This window comes from Pholis gunnellus, assembly GCF_910591455.1.
Source record: "Pholis gunnellus genome assembly, chromosome: 8".
In the NCBI taxonomy this organism is placed as follows: Eukaryota; Metazoa; Chordata; class Actinopteri; order Perciformes; family Pholidae; genus Pholis; species Pholis gunnellus.
In genome coordinates, this window is record NC_136534.1 from 19,644,662 (window position 1) to 19,663,740 (window position 19,079).

Below are 19,079 nucleotides of genomic sequence, written 5' to 3' on the forward strand. Positions count from 1 at the left end.
GAGTGTTTTCAGGAAGTAGGCTCAAAGTATAGTCTGAAATCTGAACGCACAAAGAAAAACACATCCAAACCTTTATACTGCCGACAATAAATTGCTCAATACGCCTTATTATGTTTCTGGTGTTACAAGCCTGAATTGTTGTTTATGTGAACTGTAAAGAAAGAAACCTGCTGCTGCTGTACAATCAAATTCACTGTCAGTGCGTCATTAGTCTCTGGGGCGAATCGTGCCTATCGGGTTTTCAGCCTGAGCTTGTTGTTGAGGGCAATGGTTTTTCTGAGGAAGTCCAACAGAATATGAAAGAAGCCTTGACATGTTACCGCAGAGCTTCGCAAAATCCCCGTGGGATATGTAATACCGAACAAGCAAACATGTTAGGCTTCATTTGCTGCCTGGGACCTTTGATACATTGGCTGTTAACCAGAGCCGGACAGGAGGCGCAATCGAAAGCGATATTAAAGAGCGTCTCAGAGAGCATTTGCTGTACTCGGTCTTAAAACGCAGAGTCATCTTTAGACTCGTGAGTGACATATACCTCCAAGATATATATATATAGATGTGGGCATATGTGTCTATTGCATCCACCCAAGGCATATACAATATTATTGTTGACATTAGAATATTCGGAGGAAAAAACTATAATAATATGTTTTGAAATGCCTCGGTTTCATTGTGTATAATATTTAGGGATTCATGTATACAAATACTTAAACTATATTTAACCATTAGCTGCAAACTCAAATTAAGGACCCCTCTATTCTTGGGAGAGTCGTCTTTCAATATGTCTCTAGTATATCCTTATGTAAAGATGTCTTACTGAGCATGATTTCTTATTATATGTCATACAATATAATAATAGTATAGTAATATATATATATAATAATACATATTCATAAATGTTGGTAGTTTAAAGTTTGTGTTGCATTGTGATTAGTTACCAGAAAAAAATATGCATATTGGTTTTTCATTTAATTTGTTGAACCATAATTCACTTCCACCAAATATCCAGCAGGTGGCGGAATAGAGGCGATATGTTTTGCCACCGGAAATAGACCGAAACAAAGCGGAAGTAGTGAAAGATAACCTCGCTAATTTTTCGAGCTGTGCCGAAGCACTTTGAGGAAATCTGTTGGCATTAAACTCACTCATTGTCATCACAACGACGCCGAAACATGGACAGATAGTGTTTGTTTTATTGGGTAAGTTGTAAATATAACGCGTGATTTCGGGATGTACCGTTGTACGAAGCCGTGGCGTTAGATTAGCAGCTAATGTTAGCCTGTTCGGCTACATTCAAAGCTTGATAGCTGCTATTGTTTTTAGCACATTACGTTATGTTAGCGTCGGTTTTTACTTGTTTGTTTCAGTTGTTTAAGCTGCACAGTCGCTGAACAGTTTCCTGTGTGATTTTATTATTGTACTAGTGTGGTGTTATCTTTCTAAATCTGTTAATATGTTTAATAACGTTAGATCCTACAGTGTTTTACGGCGAAGTTGCTGCATCTTGTCGTGAGGCAAAACAGAAAATTAAAGTAGAGTAAAGCAGAGAGAGCAGAGAATACATCACACATAAAACACAAGGCGTATATAAATATAAAAGGATGTTTCGTACAGATTCTCCAAGCAGGTTAAGCATGTTTATCAACCTATTAGTTTCTGTGTCTTGTTAACCCGACTGTTTTCTCCAGATTTACGGAGGTGGTCCCTGCAAACGATAATCTATCACATCTGTGCCCATCTTGGAACTGTCACTCCGGACTCTCACACAGACGAACAGTTTTGCTCACTATCAAACACCAGAGTCCCTCCTCTCCTCGTGTGGCCACCAGCATGGCTACCAGCATGGCTAACAGCATCACAACAACAGTAAAGCAGGTTATTGGGACCGCTGGCCCTGCTGGCAGAAGTAGTCCGGAGGGATCTCAGGTCAGTGTTTTTTTGTTAATTCACCAAACCCAAAGATGGTGCTGCACCAGCATCTGTATGGATACCAAAGCGTGGGACAGTCCCGCTGTGGAATTTGTCTTGACATGTTATACAATGTGGTTGATCTTTTGAGCTGTATTATATTATAGTTTGTACTTGTTTCACTCAATATGTCGTGACGTTTATAAATATCAGTGTCAAACTCATGTTCCAGCCCCGTAACCCATTTTGTCTGTCTTGATTTTAAATGTCTGAAAGCCTCATGAGGGACTGTTTTGCAGTTAGAGGCATCATTCGACTAAAGGAAAGAGGACACGGCATTGACACACCTGTACCCTTTCTGTAACTCAATGAATGGATGCGTTTGCTTTCTCTCCAGGTGCTCAGCAAGAAGAAGCTGCAGGACCTGGTGAGAGAGATCGATCCGAATGAGCAGCTGGATGAGGATGTAGAGGAGGTCTGTCACCCGTTTTGATTTCAGTTCAAAATAAACTCAACTCACAAGTGTAAACATTAGGGATGAGCTACAAAACGCAGTATTAAATTATTGAACACCATAGTATTCATCAGCTCAGACATTTAATCAACGCTAATGATTTAGTGGAATTCAGTATCGCACTGCAGCATCTCCTCTGCTCTCTGTCGGGTCTGAGCCCACACACACACACACACACACACACACACACACGCTTGTCTGCTGGCTGAGACAAACCAGCCCCTCTTCTCTCCAGCAGCAGTACTTACAAAGAGTGATTGACATCAGCAAAGGGAGGAAGCACTGACACTTACCACCGTCTGTGTTCTTCATTCTTTACAAATTTCACATTCCAGTTACTTTGCTGTTTTAACATATGAATAAATTCTAATCCCACTCTGAATTTTATTACATTATATATTGAAAAGCAGTTATTTAGTGATGAAACCCATCCCCGGTATAACGTAAGCAGCAGTGGAATGCTCGGTGTGAATACCACTTGCATCTTACAGGTTCTCGTTGCTCTATAGTTCCCCAAACCGACGGCCACATCCATCATGTGGAAATGTTATTCTATTGAAAGCCTGGCTGCATGAAAAATGGTGTCAGCCGCAGAAAATATGAGGGATTTGTCCAGCCGCGGTGAAATGTTGCTTTACTGAGCGCGATGGATGGTTCTCACACTGCCCGTCTCTTCTCAGATGCTGCTGCAAATTGCAGATGACTTTATTGAGAGTGTAGTGACAGCGGCCTGTCAGTTGGCTCGCCATCGCAAGTCCAACACCCTGGAGGTGAAGGATGTTCAATTACATCTTGGTAAGTTGCTTCTTCTTCTCTTTTTTTTTTTTTTGCAGGGTTGTAAAACCTAATATTCTCACGAGGGTGGGTTCAAGTCTCCGTGATGTGATGGTTAGCCTGTAATGACTGGTGGATAATTGCTTTCAAAACGCTTGCCTCGGGTCCTTTTAATTATTCCCCCATATGTCACGTGTGACTCATTAATTTCTTAACCCAAAGTAATCTCTTTATTTTTTTAGCCATAATGACGGTTACTTACATTTGCAGATTCATTCTTTGTGAATTTTTGCAAAAACGTCCGACGGTTGGCATCTTAAAGAGAAGCCTTCATGGACCCAAGTGCTGAAAACGAGAAAATACAAAAAACAGATCTTTGAAAATGTTGTGCCAAAAAAAAAAAAAGCGTGTTGAAAGTAATTTGTGCTCATCTCTTTGGGTGACTGCAAACATTCACAGTCCTTTTGTACAGTTCCTGATAAATCTGTAGACTGTAGGGTATAATGGCCTGACAACATTATTAACACCTGTTTCTCCGCCGAGGACGTTGTGTTTTTGGTCTGTTTGTCGGCAGTAGAATGGAGAAAAACTACTCGCCCGCTGTTTAATAAACTGTGAGAAAGCTGTGGCGTGAGGTCAGGAAGAAACTGCTACAATTTGGAGCAGATCTTGAGTCACATAAATTCTTTTTTTCGTTAAGATAACATTGCGAGATAAAGCATTTGGGCTTTGGTGGAGGTCTGCGCTCCGAGTGCCCCTTCTAGTTGGAAATTCGATCTTGAGAGTGTGACGCTGTTGTCACGTGTCCTCGTTGTACTGTAGTTACACCGTGTTGGAAGCCCTGAGTAGTTCATACAGCGTCCTGCTGCTTGCTTTTCTCAGAGCGCCAGTGGAACATGTGGATTCCTGGTTACGGCTCCGATGAGATCCGGCCGTTCAAGAAGGCTTGCACCACAGAGGCTCACAAACAGGTAAACTAGAAGATTCCATGTCATGGTACATCTAAAACATGACCACTGTTGGTTAACAATGTAGTATTTATTATAATAAACGTATACGGTGTATCTTAACTGTTTTCATTTGGTTTCCTTACAGAGAATGGCGCTGATCCGCAAGACAACCAAAAAATAGCGAGACTGTGCACCAATATGTTGTACCCACTCTGTGTATTGTCTTCTTTCTTTTTGTTTTGTGTTTTGTTCAATGAGGAAGAGAGAGAGATGGTTTTGGTGTTTAGTTTTTCATAGCGACATTGTCACGTCTCCCTAACGTTTGAGTGTTTTGCCAGCGCCATCACACAATAATGTAATTGGTGTCTCTGATTCTGTTTTGTTGCGATTAAGTTAAGTCTGGCAGAACTCCGCATTTTTTGTCAATAAACATTTACTGGAATACTTTGTTTGGATGATGTGACCACTGCTGTATCTGATTTGCCTTTTGAGCGTTTAGAAGTGAATGTTAAAAGTTATGTTTGGTGTTATCTTACCAGTAGTAGGTAATTATAACTTTTGAGTGTGTAAGAGATCATAGCTCCCCTGTTTACTCACTCCACTCACGCTATTTATAAATTTGTTTTTTTTTTGTTAGAGGGTCTATAATACCAAATTCCAACTGCAAATGGTGGCTACAAACACAGTAAATTCCTGTTATTAGACATGTTTATGCTGTTGTGAATTGTTACTGATTGTAGTAGGGTTTATTACTTTAACATTTATTTGAACTCTGTGTAAATTGTATTTTTACTTTCAGCAAATATCAAAATGATGGAAGAAATGGTGCTCAGATGTTGACTTTTCACAATGTCAGATTAAAAAAATAAATGACTGATCTGTTATCAAAAAAGACGATATTTTGCAGTCTGGCAATCTCTTGCTAGACTCAACTCAAAGTGAACCGCGGTGTCTAGTTTATACACAGGATTACATTAGACTTAAGGGAAAGGCTTTTGTAACTCGTGTAAAATCTGTCCACACACTGCTTCAACCTGTCAGTGATCATCTTCAATCTTCAGAGTCTTTTAGTAGCAAAATAAATTGTTTTTTTTGTTGCCGAAACACAGGAGGCTGTTTATCAGGCATGGACAGTAATTGCTATGGAAACCTCAACATTTCAAAAGAACAATATCCAAATGCACTCGAGGTGGTTCCTTTAATTAATTTCAACCACAGCACCTGAAAACAATCGCTCACTCTGAGCATGCTGTTCAATTATTGGTGATGCAACAAAGCCTTTTCCAGACAACTACTTAAGCCCAAAGCATTAATTCCCATCATCATAGAGGGGACATTTATAAACACTGCACCTTCACTGCTGCCAATCAGACAGAACGAGCAACAGACATCACAGATGTGTGTGCAGAAGATAAAGCAGAATATCTTGTACAGCCGGCCTAGCATCTCACAAAAGGTAGTATAGACTTCTGTTTTTTCATATTAAGAGAAACATTTATAGAGCTGATATGTACCATGTTCAACATCCTCCTCAAACCTTAGTTTAGCTTATTAGCATTAGTTTTCATAAACCAAAGCTTTGGGCAAATTGAAATGACCCGATGAACACCTTTAGCAAATCCCACAGCAGTCTATGCAATAGTTGTCACCAAAAACCAAACATGTCAAGCTGCTGGTGGTGCTAGATGAACAGTCACAGGATCCCCAAACTCAGGATGAATTAATCCTCAGGGGACCACGAATGTCTGCAAACTGTCATGGCAATCCATGAAATAGTTTGACGGTTTCATAGGTACTTCAGTCTGGACCAAAGAGGCGATAACCAACATTGCCACACTGCCATCATGGCAAAATATCAGTTACAAACACCTTTAATTTCAGGAATGTCAAAGCTTTGTACATACAAATACACAAAATGTTTCCTCAAATCAGTCTGACATTACTAAATGGTTAAGATTGTATCTTCACAGCAAAGGTGCAAAAAACATGTTTTCATGACGGTCACGTTATTACAGTAAACGTCCGCCACAGATCCAACTTCCTGGGGGCCGCTTTTAGGTTCTACAGTAACATGAGTGCACATGGGTGATCGCCGCCAGCCCACAGTTTAAGGACAACACTTCTTGGGTGCTGTGTTGAGCTGAGCCAGGCTGGCTTTCTGCAACTGCAGCGCCCGTGGTGCAGCGCACTTCACTCCATCCCAGCCCTCCTGCAGCTCCACCTCTCCACTCAGCAGACCCTGGTAGATCCGCCGAGTGAGCAGCTCAAAGGCCTCCCTCACGTTCTGACCCGTCTTGGCAGAGGCCTCCACGTAGGGCATGCCGAGCTGCCCGGCCAGTTTCTCAGCCTCCTCCAGACTCACCACCCTCTCCCGCTGATCGCCGCGGTCACTCTTTTGCCCCACCAGGACGAACAGCACCTTCTGCGGCTGCACTCGCTCGCACACCTCGGCGTGCCACTCCTTAATATGGTCAAAGGAGGCTTGGTTGGTCATGTCAAACACCAGCAGACCTCCGACTGAGTTGCGGTAATAAGAACGGGTCACTGACCTGAGGAAGGAAGAGACACACGGGGGGGGGGTTTGAATTTCTCCAACATGAAATCCTCACAAAGCCCTCACTGGGCTGTGCAGAGTTCAGACTTTGTTACCAATGAATTTCCTGTTCCAGTAAGCAAATAATCAGTTGATTCTCTGCACTGTTTGAGTTGAGCTTTTTTTTTTTTAAGATAAGCTGATTGACAAAGGGTCTGTTCTCTTTGGATGGAATTGATCATCACTGTCCCCCCCCCCCCCCCCCCTAATCATGAAACCGTCGAGAGGCATGTGGTTCCCCCATGAGACACTTCATGTTTAAAGCAAAGGAAAGGCTCGGTGAACGGTCCTCGCAGCAGCTAGTCGGTATAAACGTACTTCTTCAATCCTTCTTAATGAAAACAAACCTGAGTTTTTAGCTGACTCGGGTCGGATTAGCAGGCTACAGATATCATGCAGAGAGGAGCATAGTTTGCAATTAGCTACAGTTCATTCATCTGGAGAAGAGATATCATGAATTTAGAGACAGAATGAAACATGTTACTGCTTCTTTCTTTGGTAAATATGCTGCTCATGAAGAAGAATGCCCTCGTAAAGATCTGCCTTTTCCACTTTAAGCATTACACATACACTGCCTCTCTGTGAACGTTGCACACCGATCTTGTGAGGGTGACAGGGTGGACACACAGTCATAGCTGAACGCAAACACTGATGAACCGCTCCGGTGTGAATGGAATAACCAGTGATAGTTTATTTGTTTAGTATACTTGCATGAACAAGAGTGGGAATATGCATAATTACTGCGTTACACAAAGGAGGCATAGTGCGACGAGGTCTGGTGCATCCTCACCTGAACCTCTCCTGTCCAGCTGTGTCCCAGAACTGAAGCTTGACACGGACCCCCGGCTCCACCTCCAGGAAGTGGACATAGAAGTCTACTCCCACCGTCTGGTTGATGGACTCCAGGAACAGGTCTTCAGTGTAGCGCTTCAGCAAGGATGACTTGCCCACTGTGGAGTCCCCCAGCATGATGATCCTGAACTGGTACTGCCACAAAGTCAGGTCCATTGTTGCTGGTAGTGGAAAAGAGGCACGACTGTGAATACAGCTGGTGGGGATACAAAAGCATATAGAAGTTATGGGTAAGACAAAAAAAAATATAAGATGTACACTGCAGGAATTATGAAAGCTGTTGCTATATATATATATATATATATATATATATATATATATAATATATTGAACAGCCTAGATAGTACCATGGGGATGGAGAAAAATGTAAAAAAAACAAGATGAAACCTGTAAGAGACTAGCAATCCCACATCAGCTTCCCACCAGTTGCTTCCCTATCTTTGACACTCCAAATGTTGAGAAACAACCACAGCAGCCACTCCTTATAAATCTCACTATCAGTAGAGCAGGCAGTGTTGACAGTCATCACAAACTCCTATGCAGCAGATGATTGCATCACAAGTCCCTCAGCTTCATTCCCACGGTGGCTCATCAAAACTTCTTCAAAAGCAGGTATCTGGAGAAATATGTCCCACAAAGTAGATCCCAGTACAGTTGTGATCCGAGTTGCTGATCTTAACTGCTACTGTAGGCATGAGTGCGCTGTGCAGGGGTGTGGACTCCTGAAGTTTGCCTGTTGATACTTGACAAAAGGCGGGGCAGCATAGAAACACGGGGAGGGCTGTTGTGGGAGGTCCAGATGCACAAGGAAAGGGGGGCATTATAAGGAAGTGGTAGTTGCATTTAGAACCATATCAAGGCAAACCATGTAGTTTCCTGCTGCCGCCAGCTCGTTACTGCATGTCATCATTGACAATCGCAGACGGTGAGGATGAGTGTGGGCAACTGTTTTCCCACACAATTTGTAGCAATTCTTATCACTTTATGGTCTCGTCTGTACAGTGTACACCGCCTCCTAAAAAGGGAAGTTAAAGACAATACAGTTCTACATTCAATGGGGAAACGGGAGGAACAGCTCAGGATATCCAATTCCTTTTTCTACAATAGGGAGGTTTAACTTTATTTTTAGAAAGGACTACAGGTCTACTTTCTTTAATCTAGCCATGCGGCTATTGTAGTATTGCACATAGGGCACAACCTGTGGTCAAAATATAAAGAGAATATATATATATATATATATATCACTCCCAAAATTGACTAGACAGCAACTGTTCTGGGTCTGTTAAAGACCACAGCTGAAATATTTTCATATTGTGGGATGTAATGAATACGACAGCCTCCAGTGACTGCTAGAGCACTTAAGACTTTTAATTTTGAACATAACTACAGTAAACAGACTCGTGGTTTCAAGTGCTCCCACTTTCAAACACTGAAAATAGTGCTATCAGTGAAGATAAAGCCGTTTAATCCCCTTTAAGATGTGCTTATGAGTGTTAATGTTAATGCATGTCCTTTTATAGTGACTGGTAAAAAGCAGAACATACTCAGGTCCACCAGAATAAAGGACAGATTGTCAAGAGGAATATATTAGAAGTATATTTATTCAGAGTGTACACATATCGCATCACACATGCAACTTCATAAATACAAAAATACTCGTTTCTCATATATTTGGGTCACCAGCAGATAAATGAAGGCATAACTATTCAGGTGCACTCAATGTAAGAAGACTCAGAGCGAAAATGTAATCTGAAAGCTTGACGCTCATCATCTGCAGTTAGCTGCTCCGGTTCTGAGATCAAATCTTTAGTTTTCTTCTTTCACTTTAAAGTCATCAGCTCTCGTATGCCAAGCTTTCTTTTTCAGTTCATATGTTATCTGAAGTGCCACTGACGGCTTGTCAGACGACTGCATCTGTATAGTTCATTTTGGGAAGTTCTGGGTCAGATAGTGCAGTAAAAGGCAATGGAGTTCAAAATCATGTTTGTCGATGTAAGCAGGTAAAAAGGTCTGAACCATAAAAACCATGCAAGCAAACTGGTGAGTTGAGGTTGAAGGCATAAAACCCCCCAAAGTGCAATGAATATTACAACTTTCATGAAGAAATGACATTCCAGTATCCTTGGGATATCGGCTGATGCCTAAACTATCAAGCTCATTATGACTAAGAATATTCATATATTCACCAAAACACAACTTTGTGGTCAGAACAATATCATACTCTTGCGGTTGTGCTCGTACACTCCATGTAATAGAGTGCTTGAGTATTTAAAACAGAAAGCATGTAGCTTACTCACTTTTCTGTAGTAACCGTTAATGAGAGTTATGATTTGTAAGCTGGTATTAAACCTAAAAAGAAGAAAAACATCAACACATTAAATTGTAAAACAGATGATAAAACATGTATTAACCAAGCTAATGATATGTCTAACTGTCATGATAAACAGACAACATTCTTGCAATACAAGTCCCAAGTAGTAATGTTTCCCATGTGTTCATACATTAGATTGGGTGAATTTGCAGAACGGTTGCCCCAAAAACAAACCTGACATTTTGACACCGCCGCAGACTAATCTGCATATTCTGAGCGTGTTCCATTTTTTCTAGACTTCACAGCAAAACACATCATCCATCTCCTCTCGTGTTCGCCCAAGCATCATGATCTTAAAGCTGCAAAAGTTACACAAGCCTCTGAACCGACAGGCTGATGATTTACCATCCAAGTCTCACTCTATTCTGTTTGTTTCCATTCCCACAGAGGTTTTCTGTGAATGGCATTCCTACATAAACACTTTGTCCCAGCTTCTCCTTAATGCAGCAACTCAAAGCCCCACAGAGATCACAGCAAGACATCCCTTCACCTTCATACAATCAGTGAAGACTGAGTTTTAATTGCAACAACTTGTTGTAACCATAAGAATGTAAAAACAGGTTGTTGCATTAGTTTAGAGTAGACCTGCCTTTTTTTCTGGGCCCCGCATTTATCTGCACGAGTGACACACACACACACACAACGACCTTGTGGGCTTTAGTCTCAGGACAAAGAGGGGAACTTCAGCTCAGACATGTCTTCTTCAGGAGAACTGCTGCCGCTGCGGTCGCTGTACGTGTCCCTGTAATATAGGATGAATACATTAAATGAGTTTTATAGCAGGAATGCCAGACAGGGATTGCTTTATTGTGATTGTAGATGCAATGATGAGATAGTGTCACTGTACACTCACTGTAAGAGAGTCGATTATGACACTGAATAAAAAAATGCTTGTAAATGTCCTGTCGGGTTGACGAGTCAACTACATTTGAGTAAATTCAAATAAAAATGCCAAAAATTTTTGTTTTTATCAATCTCTTTACAGATCTAATAAATATAATGATATATATACTATGACCTGCTGGAGCATCATACAGTCATTTCATTCTGAACTTACCGTGGAGAGAGCCGACAGCCCTTGTTCAGGTAGCCCTGGAGTTTTCCTGCAGCAGCCAGCAGGAGACCAAAGTATGGAGGAGAAGGTTTGATGGGTCTGGAGGTGAACTCTGGATGGTACTGCACGCCAACAAAGTAACAATGATCTGAAACAACAAAGACCAGTCAATTAACACGGGCATATTAACCTGCTACACGACGTTATGCGCGGTACAGTACACCACAGTTAGAATATGACACACGGCTAACATATTTACCAAAGGAGGACATTTGAGGCAAAGCATGTCTAAGAAACAGTGGAGATGCAGTCTACGTGTCAAACTGTCTTTTGGCAAGACACTGAAGCCCAAACTGCTCCCATTGGGAGTGTGGGAGTGTGCATGTTTATTGCTCCTGATGAGCAGGTGGCACCTTGTATGGCAGCGTCTGCCAGTGTGTGAATGGGCCGAGTACGTGTTGTAAAGCGCTTCGAGTGGACGCTAAGATTAGAAAAGCGTTACCCCGATCATTAGCAACAGCAGGTGGATGCTTGTTTTCAATAACACTTTTCACTCACCCTCCAGTTCAATGACCTCCATTCTCTCTCCTTCCACATCCTCGCCGACAAACCGAAGACCCTTTTTTTCAAAGTGGTGCTTCAGCTCCGGGTTCACCTAGAATGAGCAATGGTCCAAGGATTCAGGAAAGGTTTCAGAGAAAGAAGGTTACGAGGTATGCATTTGTTTTGTACTCGCATACAAAAAAAGGTTTCAGAGGCTTGTTTTACCTCAAATCTGTGCCTGTGCCTCTCATCAACATAGTCCACGCCTCCGTACAGTTTTCCTAGAACAATGAGATATCAAGTCATCAAAAAAACACAAGCTAGAGTGATCAAACAGTCCACCATTAACTCTACGAGGATACATACTCAGTACACTCGTGCTGGATTTGAAAATAGTCCGCCTCTTCCCCAACCTCATAGTCCCACCCATCTGCCCTGGGTTGTGCTCCGGCATGTCAATCACCTGTCGAGATCAAATAGGATTTAAAAACCATTCTGGTAAAGACTCGGCTGGTATGATGGGATACGAGCTCAAAAGAGAAGATAACCTACCACAGGGTGAGTGGATTCTGGATTGAATTCTGTGGAGTTGGCATCTGAAAAAGATGAGATAAAAGAAACTGATCTAAGCTCCCACCAGGTCTATGGTTCTTTCATCATTACATGAAACCACAACAACACATTTTAACAGTGTCACCAGCTGATCTGTGCAATTACTCACCTTCCCATCCGAGAACGTTGCGGGCGTACTCGCACACTGCCAGCTGCATGCCCAAACATACTCCTGCACAAAAGCAAGAGCAGCAGGATGAGTGCACAATGAGGGCTATTGCAAGGAGTCGTACATTAAGTCATGTAAGACGTTTACACTGTGGGGGTCTTCAGTCCAACACGGCAGCATTTGAAAGTGATTATTTTAAAGTGGTTATGTGATGTGATCTGAATTATTTAACCAATTTCAGCTTTGAATCACATATAAAGTTAAGTTCTGTAACATTCTATACACCTGAACACAGCGTGTTCTCAGTTGGTGGTTTGAGTTCTGGACTCTGATGTGCAATTAAATCCACAATTTTCATTCTGTGCATCTTTATATTGCAGAATAACCGCCTCGCAGACTTGTCCCTCCGCCAACCATTCAAGTTGCAGTTTACATCCATGTGCATCCAAATTGTCATCACTTATCCTTTCAGACTTTTGTGTGAAATTGTCATAATTAGCATATCAATACTTGAGTTGTGGCCAAAAACGTGTTCTGAGGTTACAGCGGCCTTGACCGTTTGTCTATAAATCTAATCAGTTCACACTTGATTAGTGGACGTTTGGTCCAAATTCAAAGAAAAGTCCCTCAAGGCGTTCCTGAGGTATTGGATTCACGAGAGAGAGACAACCCAAACACATAATGCTTCATAATCCTAATAAGAACAAATGGGTAGAAGGTCTCTACAGATACGAACACTTCAAGTGGGTTTCAGTGATGATTGAGAGGGATTCTTTTTTTAGAGACACAGTAGCTATTCGTTTAGTTGTCTAATCCACAATGATGTAAATATGAAGCTGCATACCAAATATGAACACGTCTTAAGCAACAGTCGACACATTTGAGGGTCTGGTTCTCATCAGGTTTACAATATGACATCACTTACCCAGGAAAGGCTTATTCTGTTTCCTCGCCCAGTTAATAGCGTGCATCTTGCCTTCCGTCCCTCTCACACCAAAACCTCCGGGTACCAGCACACCACTGCGGGGTGGAAGGAAAGAGTGACATTTTAGAAACGAGTCCAGATTATCTTTGAGGCAAACCTACACAATATAGAAACACCTGCATACCTTTAGACACATTATTGATAAAAAAGTGTTATGACTGAAAAACTAAAAGATAGCCCCAAGAGGTAGAATTTAAGATGAGTTACAGCAGATTTAGTAAATCACAGCAATCATTCGACTATAACAGAGAGTACAAAAATGGCACTTTTTTGCAAAGAAAGACATTAAGATGTCTGGAATTTAAGGTGATGCTGACAATGAGTGTGAATTCATATGGAGGCTATTCTCCCCATGGCACTGACTACTTCCTGCTGATCTATGTATAGAAATCCTCCGTCTCTACATATGTGGAGGGGCAAAATGCTGGACAGCTATCGAGTAAGCTAGTTCAATAACATACTAATGGCTGCTAGACTTAGGTTGATATCTAGCAGGCATCACCTCGTATTTGCAAAACTTTGTGGGAAGAAATAATTGCTCATTATCTGATCAAGCAACACCGGCGTTCTTCTTACTTTGGCCCCATGTGAATGCCTGCAGGACCCCCCCCCTCCCAGTACATTGCAGGCGTAATCTATACACGAACATGTAATAAAACGCCGTGAACTTCTACAAAACAAAGAAGTCATTGACCATTTTATAAAGCTGCTTAAACCACTGGGCCTCAGAGCGCTCTGCTGCCATCATGTGGCGTACTCAATAAGAAGCTTTATAACTATAGTTTGTCTACTCACTGAGCACTGCAGAGTTTCTGCCAGGCCTCGTGGTATTTCACGGGCTCATCTTGCTGAGTGGCAGCCTCTAGGTCTGCAGAGTCGATGTACTGCAATGAAGACAAACCAGATGTTGACTGCTCTGTCAAAATGCTGCTACTCTTTCAATGTGGGTAAACATTAGGTATTATGCCAGTTTTACAAGCGTTCTGTGACAACCGTCAATACAATCTGCAAAGCAGTGTTGCAAAATCCACAAATAAATTTACAAAACAAAGAATTGGTACTGATTCCACACCTTGACCTCTAGTTTGTGATTAACTGCGAGGGCTGAGTGCTCCAGGGCCTTGATGACGGAGGTGTAGGAGTCGGATAACTTTGTGTATTTCCCCACCAGAGCTATAGAGACGTGCTCCAAGAGGCGGGCAGATCTGAGGAGAGAGCAAGATGATTTACAAACTGTAAAAGGTAAATTATTTGTTCCTTACGACCCTTGAGCAAGACACAACGTAGGAACAGGTTAAAGTCCTCACCGGTCGGCCATCTCCTTCCACTTTGTGAGCATCTTTCTGGGCTTCACCTCGATGGGCAGGCTCAGCCGCTGGCAGAAGTAGCTCACGACCCCCTGGTCCTCCAGCAGCAGGGGCACTCTGTAGACCGAGGAGACGTCATGGACACAGATCACCTGGAACGAATGACCAAACATTTATGTTTTAAATTGATAAAAAGGACGAGCAATGTCAACAGTTTTATATTAACATTGACTGAGGAAAATAAAATATAATCTGATCCATCTGATAAAAGAAAAAGACAATTACTCAACATTACAATTACATGAATATACTATTGATTAGTTGTGATGGCATTTGTGATACATTTGAGGTTCTCAAGTTCTCAAAATTACATGCTGGAGCTTTGTGTGCAGCTAATTCCACATTCACACATCATCAGACAATAATTGAATCAATATCACCCTAATTGAAACTAGGTTAGATAGATAGATAGATAGATAGATAATTAGGTTGTTTGTTGTCACTCTACTTTACCTGTGTGGGCTCTACGTGACAAAACATGGAGATCTTCTCCTTGACGGACGTTTCTAGAGGCGATGAACAGCGGCACATGATCTGCAAAGGACCAATATGTTTGTTTTTAAAACTGGACGAGCGTATAACAGGCATGCAAACTAATCAGGGATGATCATCGGGATTCAAAACAGGTGTATGACTGGTATAGTCTCAAAGGTTCCCATATATATACTGTTGGAGCCATGATGCAGTTTGTTTGTTTTATTGTATGTTTGAAGGAAACACAAGGTGAATGTATACATGCAGTTCTGACATTGAACACAGCTTTGAGCATTAATGTAGAAGTGAATATAGGCGCCTGGTGATGAGAATCAGGTGTGTGGGATGGGAAGCTAACAGCTTCTGACCGTGACATATCCTGTCGTGTTGGTGTCAGAGCGTGACTGGCATGCTCAGATTCATTGGTAGGAATACGATTAATCAATGCTGATTTAATGCTGTGGTGACAATGTGAAAGGGAACAAATGGATCAACGGATCCAAAGAGATACAGCGCACTGGACAGTGATTTGTTTGTAGCCAAGAACACGCGTCCGAACAAGTTCCCGTTCTGCCCCTCAGTGCCGTACCTTTTGCCGTACATTTGATTTGGCTGTGTACAACATAAGATGAATACATAACCAAGGATTATTGGATATAGACTTTCTACACATACAGGGACAGGAGAGGCCTTGCCTGTTTACATCTGTGGTGCAGAAGGGAATGCCAAGTTTTATTCTAACTCACCAAATCTGGAGACAAGCCCAGCCCTCTGAGTTCTCGAACACTGTTCTGTGTTGGTTTGGTTTTCTGCTCTCCTGTGGTATTGGGCTGAGGGCACAAAAGTCAAATTGTAGCGACAGATAAACCAGTGGGTATTCTCTAACCCCTTCTCCTCCAATTAAAATAAAAAATAAAAACCAGAATAAAGCATAGACTTGCAACTACTTCACTTGCAAGAATATTCAACATGACATGTGTGTGTTCACCGGTGTTTCATACCTGCGGTACCAGGCTGACATGGATGTTGCAGAAGTTCTCCCTCTTCACCTTGAACTGGAACTGCCTGAAGGCCTCGATGAAGGGCATGCTCTCAATGTCCCCCACTGTGCCTCCCAGCTGTTGACACACAACACCAGCTCAGACCACTGAACTCAATGCACAAAACAAACAGGTTGGTTCTCATCAACTTATATAACCGCCACGCCCGTAGAATGTTAAAATGTAATTAGCTGTACTGAGCTAATAAAATTGTCAGCGCTGGTTTAGATTTATGCCAGAAAATAACAGCTGGAGGCCGGGTAATAATTCAACTTTATTTATGAAGATTTGGCTCGTTTCAACTGCAAATATACTACGGATGATCTACTTCTACTGTGTATGCTGCCAAACAAACCTTTTGGAAATAAAACACTTTGTTTTACTGTTGGGCTAGCAGAGGAGTAAGGATTTACAGACTCCACAGCAAATCTATTTTATAATCCGCACATTTTCTTTCTCTATTTTTTTCTGCTTTTCTGATGGACCCATTTGTGCAAGTTCAGCAATTTCTCTGCTTGCTGAATGGTGCCATTGTTTGCTATTGCTTCAGGCAACATCTAATTTCAACGAATTATTTTTGTTATTTCTCTTAAAACGCACTAATAATTGGTCACAAATCACTTAAGAGTTGCCGAAAGATAGGACACTTGACGAAGAATGTTTTTCGTGTCCTTTTGCATTGAATGCAAAAATCTTGTTTGGTCATTTACATAAAATCCCTGCTTGATGAGAACAGATACAAGTACCTACAAGACTGACTTACCTCAATGACACAAACTTGAGGCTCCACGCCATCATCATCTACTGAGATCCTGGCCTGCTTCATCACCCACTCCTGGATGGCATCGGTGATGTGGGGTACCACTGGAAACAGAGTTACAGAATAAAAGAGATATAAAACTGATCACTGCTCATTGAGCATACTTGTGTAGAAGAATACAGCAAGTGTGCTGCTGAATTTAGGGTCATGGGGGAGGGGCTTCCATGTTCTGTAGCAGGTCACTCACCTTGTACAGTCTTTCCCAGGTAGTCTCCCCTCCGCTCCTTGTTGATGACCGACTGGTAGATCTTTCCAGTGGTGAGGTTGTTGTCTTTGGTAAGACAGATGTCCAGGAAGCGCTCATAGTTCCCCAAGTCCAGATCCACCTCACCGCCATCATCGAGAACAAAAACTTCACCTGCACCACACAGACATAACATCCATTTACCTTAGGGTTAGTGAATACTAGTGAAAACGGACAGTAACAACCATCTATTGTAAGGAAACAGCTTGACCCACTCAACGGCGTGGTCCGTCTAACCAAAGGGACACATTAAACAGGAGGTGATACCTCAAACAAGTATAAAAGCTTGTCGGAAGCACTCGATCGCTCACCGTGCTCATATGGCGAAAAGGTGCCGGCGTCAATATTGATATATGGATCGATTTTGATGGCTGTGACATGAAGGCCGCAGGACTTGAGGATTGTCCCCACGCTGCTGGCAATGATGCCCTTTCCAATACCAGATATAACACCACCGGTAACCAGGATGTACTTCATAGTGGCATGTGAAGACTGGAAACGTGACAAAAGAAATGATTTGAATTTGTACTACACCTTCAAGCCACGTGCCCATACTTCAACTTGTTCAACCACATGTGAGATGAATGATGCAACACAAACAATGTGAGTGCGCCATTACCAATGTAAAACTCTGATTTACTCCTTGCATTCCTCTGTTGTAACATTCCAATAACATGCATCAGCAATAGAAAATATTAAAATCAGTCAACATTAATGTGTTTTGAAACTTGGGAGAGGTGAGAGTAACGCTTTGTTTACATCTGGATCGGGCCCTCGCGTTATCCAGACACATAACGCGTTTTAAAGCAGATCTTACAATTACTGCACGTTTACCCACATGATCTGAAATGCAATGGAAATACCAACAACCCAATAAGCACGCTCATATGAAGGAGGAGGCTCCTCCTACGATGCCAGAACGTATTTGTCAGTAAAGTAATAAAGCACATAAGCTCATACAAAGCTGTTGGTGTGGTGTGGACGGGGAGGTTTGACGTAGCTTAGCTATAACGTTAGTTCCACAAACTGCTGCAAGGACTGCTTCGTCACAGCCAGTTTTGCAGGCTGACCGTTAACTTTGCGTCGTTGTTGTCTACGCGAAATGTTAACAACGACGACGTTAAGTTAAGGTAATATGAACCGCCTGCGTGGCTTACACAGCTAACATGCTACAGTTAAACTAGCTAACGTTAGATAAGTGTGACCATTTTATCAAAGACACACGCAGCAGCGGTATAAACGGACTCCCGGGCACACGACGCGTACGTCTCGTAATACCACACACAACTTACCTTATGGCAAAAAGAGAAAGACGTTATTATTGTCTGTTGTGAATTCAACTGTCTCTACTTTTGTTTACGGAACATCAGTTCCCCCTGCAGTGGAAACACGTGTAGCAGCCTGACTGACAAACTGACCCACTTCTGCTGGAACAGTTTGTGTTCTTCCGTTTCAGTTGACTTTTGGGTATTTTGCGCCCTTTTTCTTAGCCTCTCAGGCAGATCAGTATCTGCCGCCACCACAGGATCCACCAATCAGGTGGACGGATGTCAGGGTTAGTTTACCGAGGGAGGCAGCTCTGTGGGCGGTAATAACCCACGGCACTCGTGTCACAGAGATGTTTTCACCGTAGGACGTCATACGTATTGAAGTGAACGTAATTCAAGGTCAATGCAAGCGCAATTTATTGTAATACGATGGATATGGAGAATTAATAATACTTTCTGTATTACATGTACTCTTACACTACCTTGCTGTACACACATGCAATCCACCTAGACTGATCCTGACTACATATATCTACAAGATATAGTTTATATATATATATATATATATATATTTCATGGTTTACTGTTTGCCTTGCATATA

General features: G+C 42.1%; 3 protein-coding genes across 6 annotated transcripts; 1 reads left to right on the plus strand and 2 right to left on the minus strand.

Annotated features, from left to right (window-relative positions):
* The first annotated feature begins 1,062 nt into the window (after positions 1-1,062).
* On the plus strand, positions 1,063-5,041 carry taf12 (TAF12 RNA polymerase II, TATA box binding protein (TBP)-associated factor). Its single transcript, XM_079163925.1, has 6 exons — positions 1,063-1,199; positions 1,689-1,926; positions 2,306-2,383; positions 3,103-3,217; positions 4,079-4,167; positions 4,292-5,041. The coding sequence occupies exons 2-6, from the start codon at positions 1,831-1,833 to the stop codon at positions 4,325-4,327; spliced, it is 414 nt and encodes a 137-aa protein (XP_079020051.1). The 5' UTR covers positions 1,063-1,199; positions 1,689-1,830; the 3' UTR covers positions 4,328-5,041.
* A 960-nt stretch (positions 5,042-6,001) lies between these two features.
* Positions 6,002-8,290, minus strand: rab42b (RAB42, member RAS oncogene family). Of its 2 annotated transcripts, none has more exons than XM_079163923.1 (3): positions 7,979-8,290; positions 7,530-7,752; positions 6,002-6,695 (listed from the first exon to the last, which is right to left on the minus strand). In XM_079163923.1, exons 2-3 carry the CDS (start codon positions 7,745-7,747, stop codon positions 6,254-6,256), a joined length of 660 nt encoding a protein of 219 aa, XP_079020049.1. In that variant the 5' UTR covers positions 7,748-7,752; positions 7,979-8,290; the 3' UTR covers positions 6,002-6,253. The 2 variants fall into 2 exon arrangements, with proteins under 2 accessions (XP_079020049.1, XP_079020048.1); XM_079163922.1 differs by having other exon boundaries at positions 7,530-7,787.
* An 890-nt stretch (positions 8,291-9,180) lies between these two features.
* ctps1b (CTP synthase 1b) lies at positions 9,181-18,634 on the minus strand. 3 transcript variants are annotated; one of them, XM_079164323.1, is made up of 18 exons: positions 18,503-18,634; positions 17,522-17,702; positions 17,154-17,324; positions 16,910-17,010; positions 16,108-16,224; positions 15,853-15,936; positions 15,086-15,166; positions 14,573-14,724; positions 14,338-14,470; positions 14,061-14,149; positions 13,206-13,300; positions 12,281-12,343; positions 12,112-12,155; positions 11,926-12,022; positions 11,785-11,840; positions 11,575-11,671; positions 11,020-11,164; positions 9,181-10,704 (listed from the first exon to the last, which is right to left on the minus strand). In XM_079164323.1, the coding sequence occupies exons 2-18, from the start codon at positions 17,685-17,687 to the stop codon at positions 10,626-10,628; spliced, it is 1,770 nt and encodes a 589-aa protein (XP_079020449.1). In that variant the 5' UTR covers positions 17,688-17,702; positions 18,503-18,634; the 3' UTR covers positions 9,181-10,625. The 3 variants fall into 3 exon arrangements, with proteins under 3 accessions (XP_079020449.1, XP_079020451.1, XP_079020450.1); XM_079164325.1 differs by lacking the exon at positions 17,522-17,702 and having other exon boundaries at positions 18,503-18,614; XM_079164324.1 differs by lacking the exon at positions 18,503-18,634 and having other exon boundaries at positions 17,522-18,182.
* Positions 18,635-19,079: the final 445 nt, after the last annotated feature.

Excerpts from the sequence above, each read along its gene's own strand:
- taf12 (XM_079163925.1), top strand. The coding sequence starts at position 1,831 with ATGGCTACCAGCATGGCTAACAGCATCACAACAACAGTAAAGCAGGTT. Across the intron at positions 1,927-2,305 it reads GTAGTCCGGAGGGATCTCAG|GTGCTCAGCAAGAAGAAGCT; the intron begins GTCAGTGTTTTT and ends CTTTCTCTCCAG. Across the intron at positions 3,218-4,078 it reads GGATGTTCAATTACATCTTG|AGCGCCAGTGGAACATGTGG; the intron begins GTAAGTTGCTTC and ends TGCTTTTCTCAG.
- rab42b (XM_079163923.1), bottom strand. The coding sequence starts at position 7,747 with ATGGACCTGACTTTGTGGCAGTACCAGTTCAGGATCATCATGCTGGGG. Across the intron at positions 6,696-7,529 it reads GCTGGACAGGAGAGGTTCAG|GTCAGTGACCCGTTCTTATT; the intron begins GTGAGGATGCAC and ends TTCCTTCCTCAG.
- ctps1b (XM_079164323.1), bottom strand. The coding sequence starts at position 17,687 with ATGAAGTACATCCTGGTTACCGGTGGTGTTATATCTGGTATTGGAAAG. Across the intron at positions 12,023-12,111 it reads CAGAATCCACTCACCCTGTG|GTGATTGACATGCCGGAGCA; the intron begins GTAGGTTATCTT and ends TGATCTCGACAG. Across the intron at positions 11,841-11,925 it reads ATCCAGCACGAGTGTACTGA|GAAAACTGTACGGAGGCGTG; the intron begins GTATGTATCCTC and ends TCATTGTTCTAG.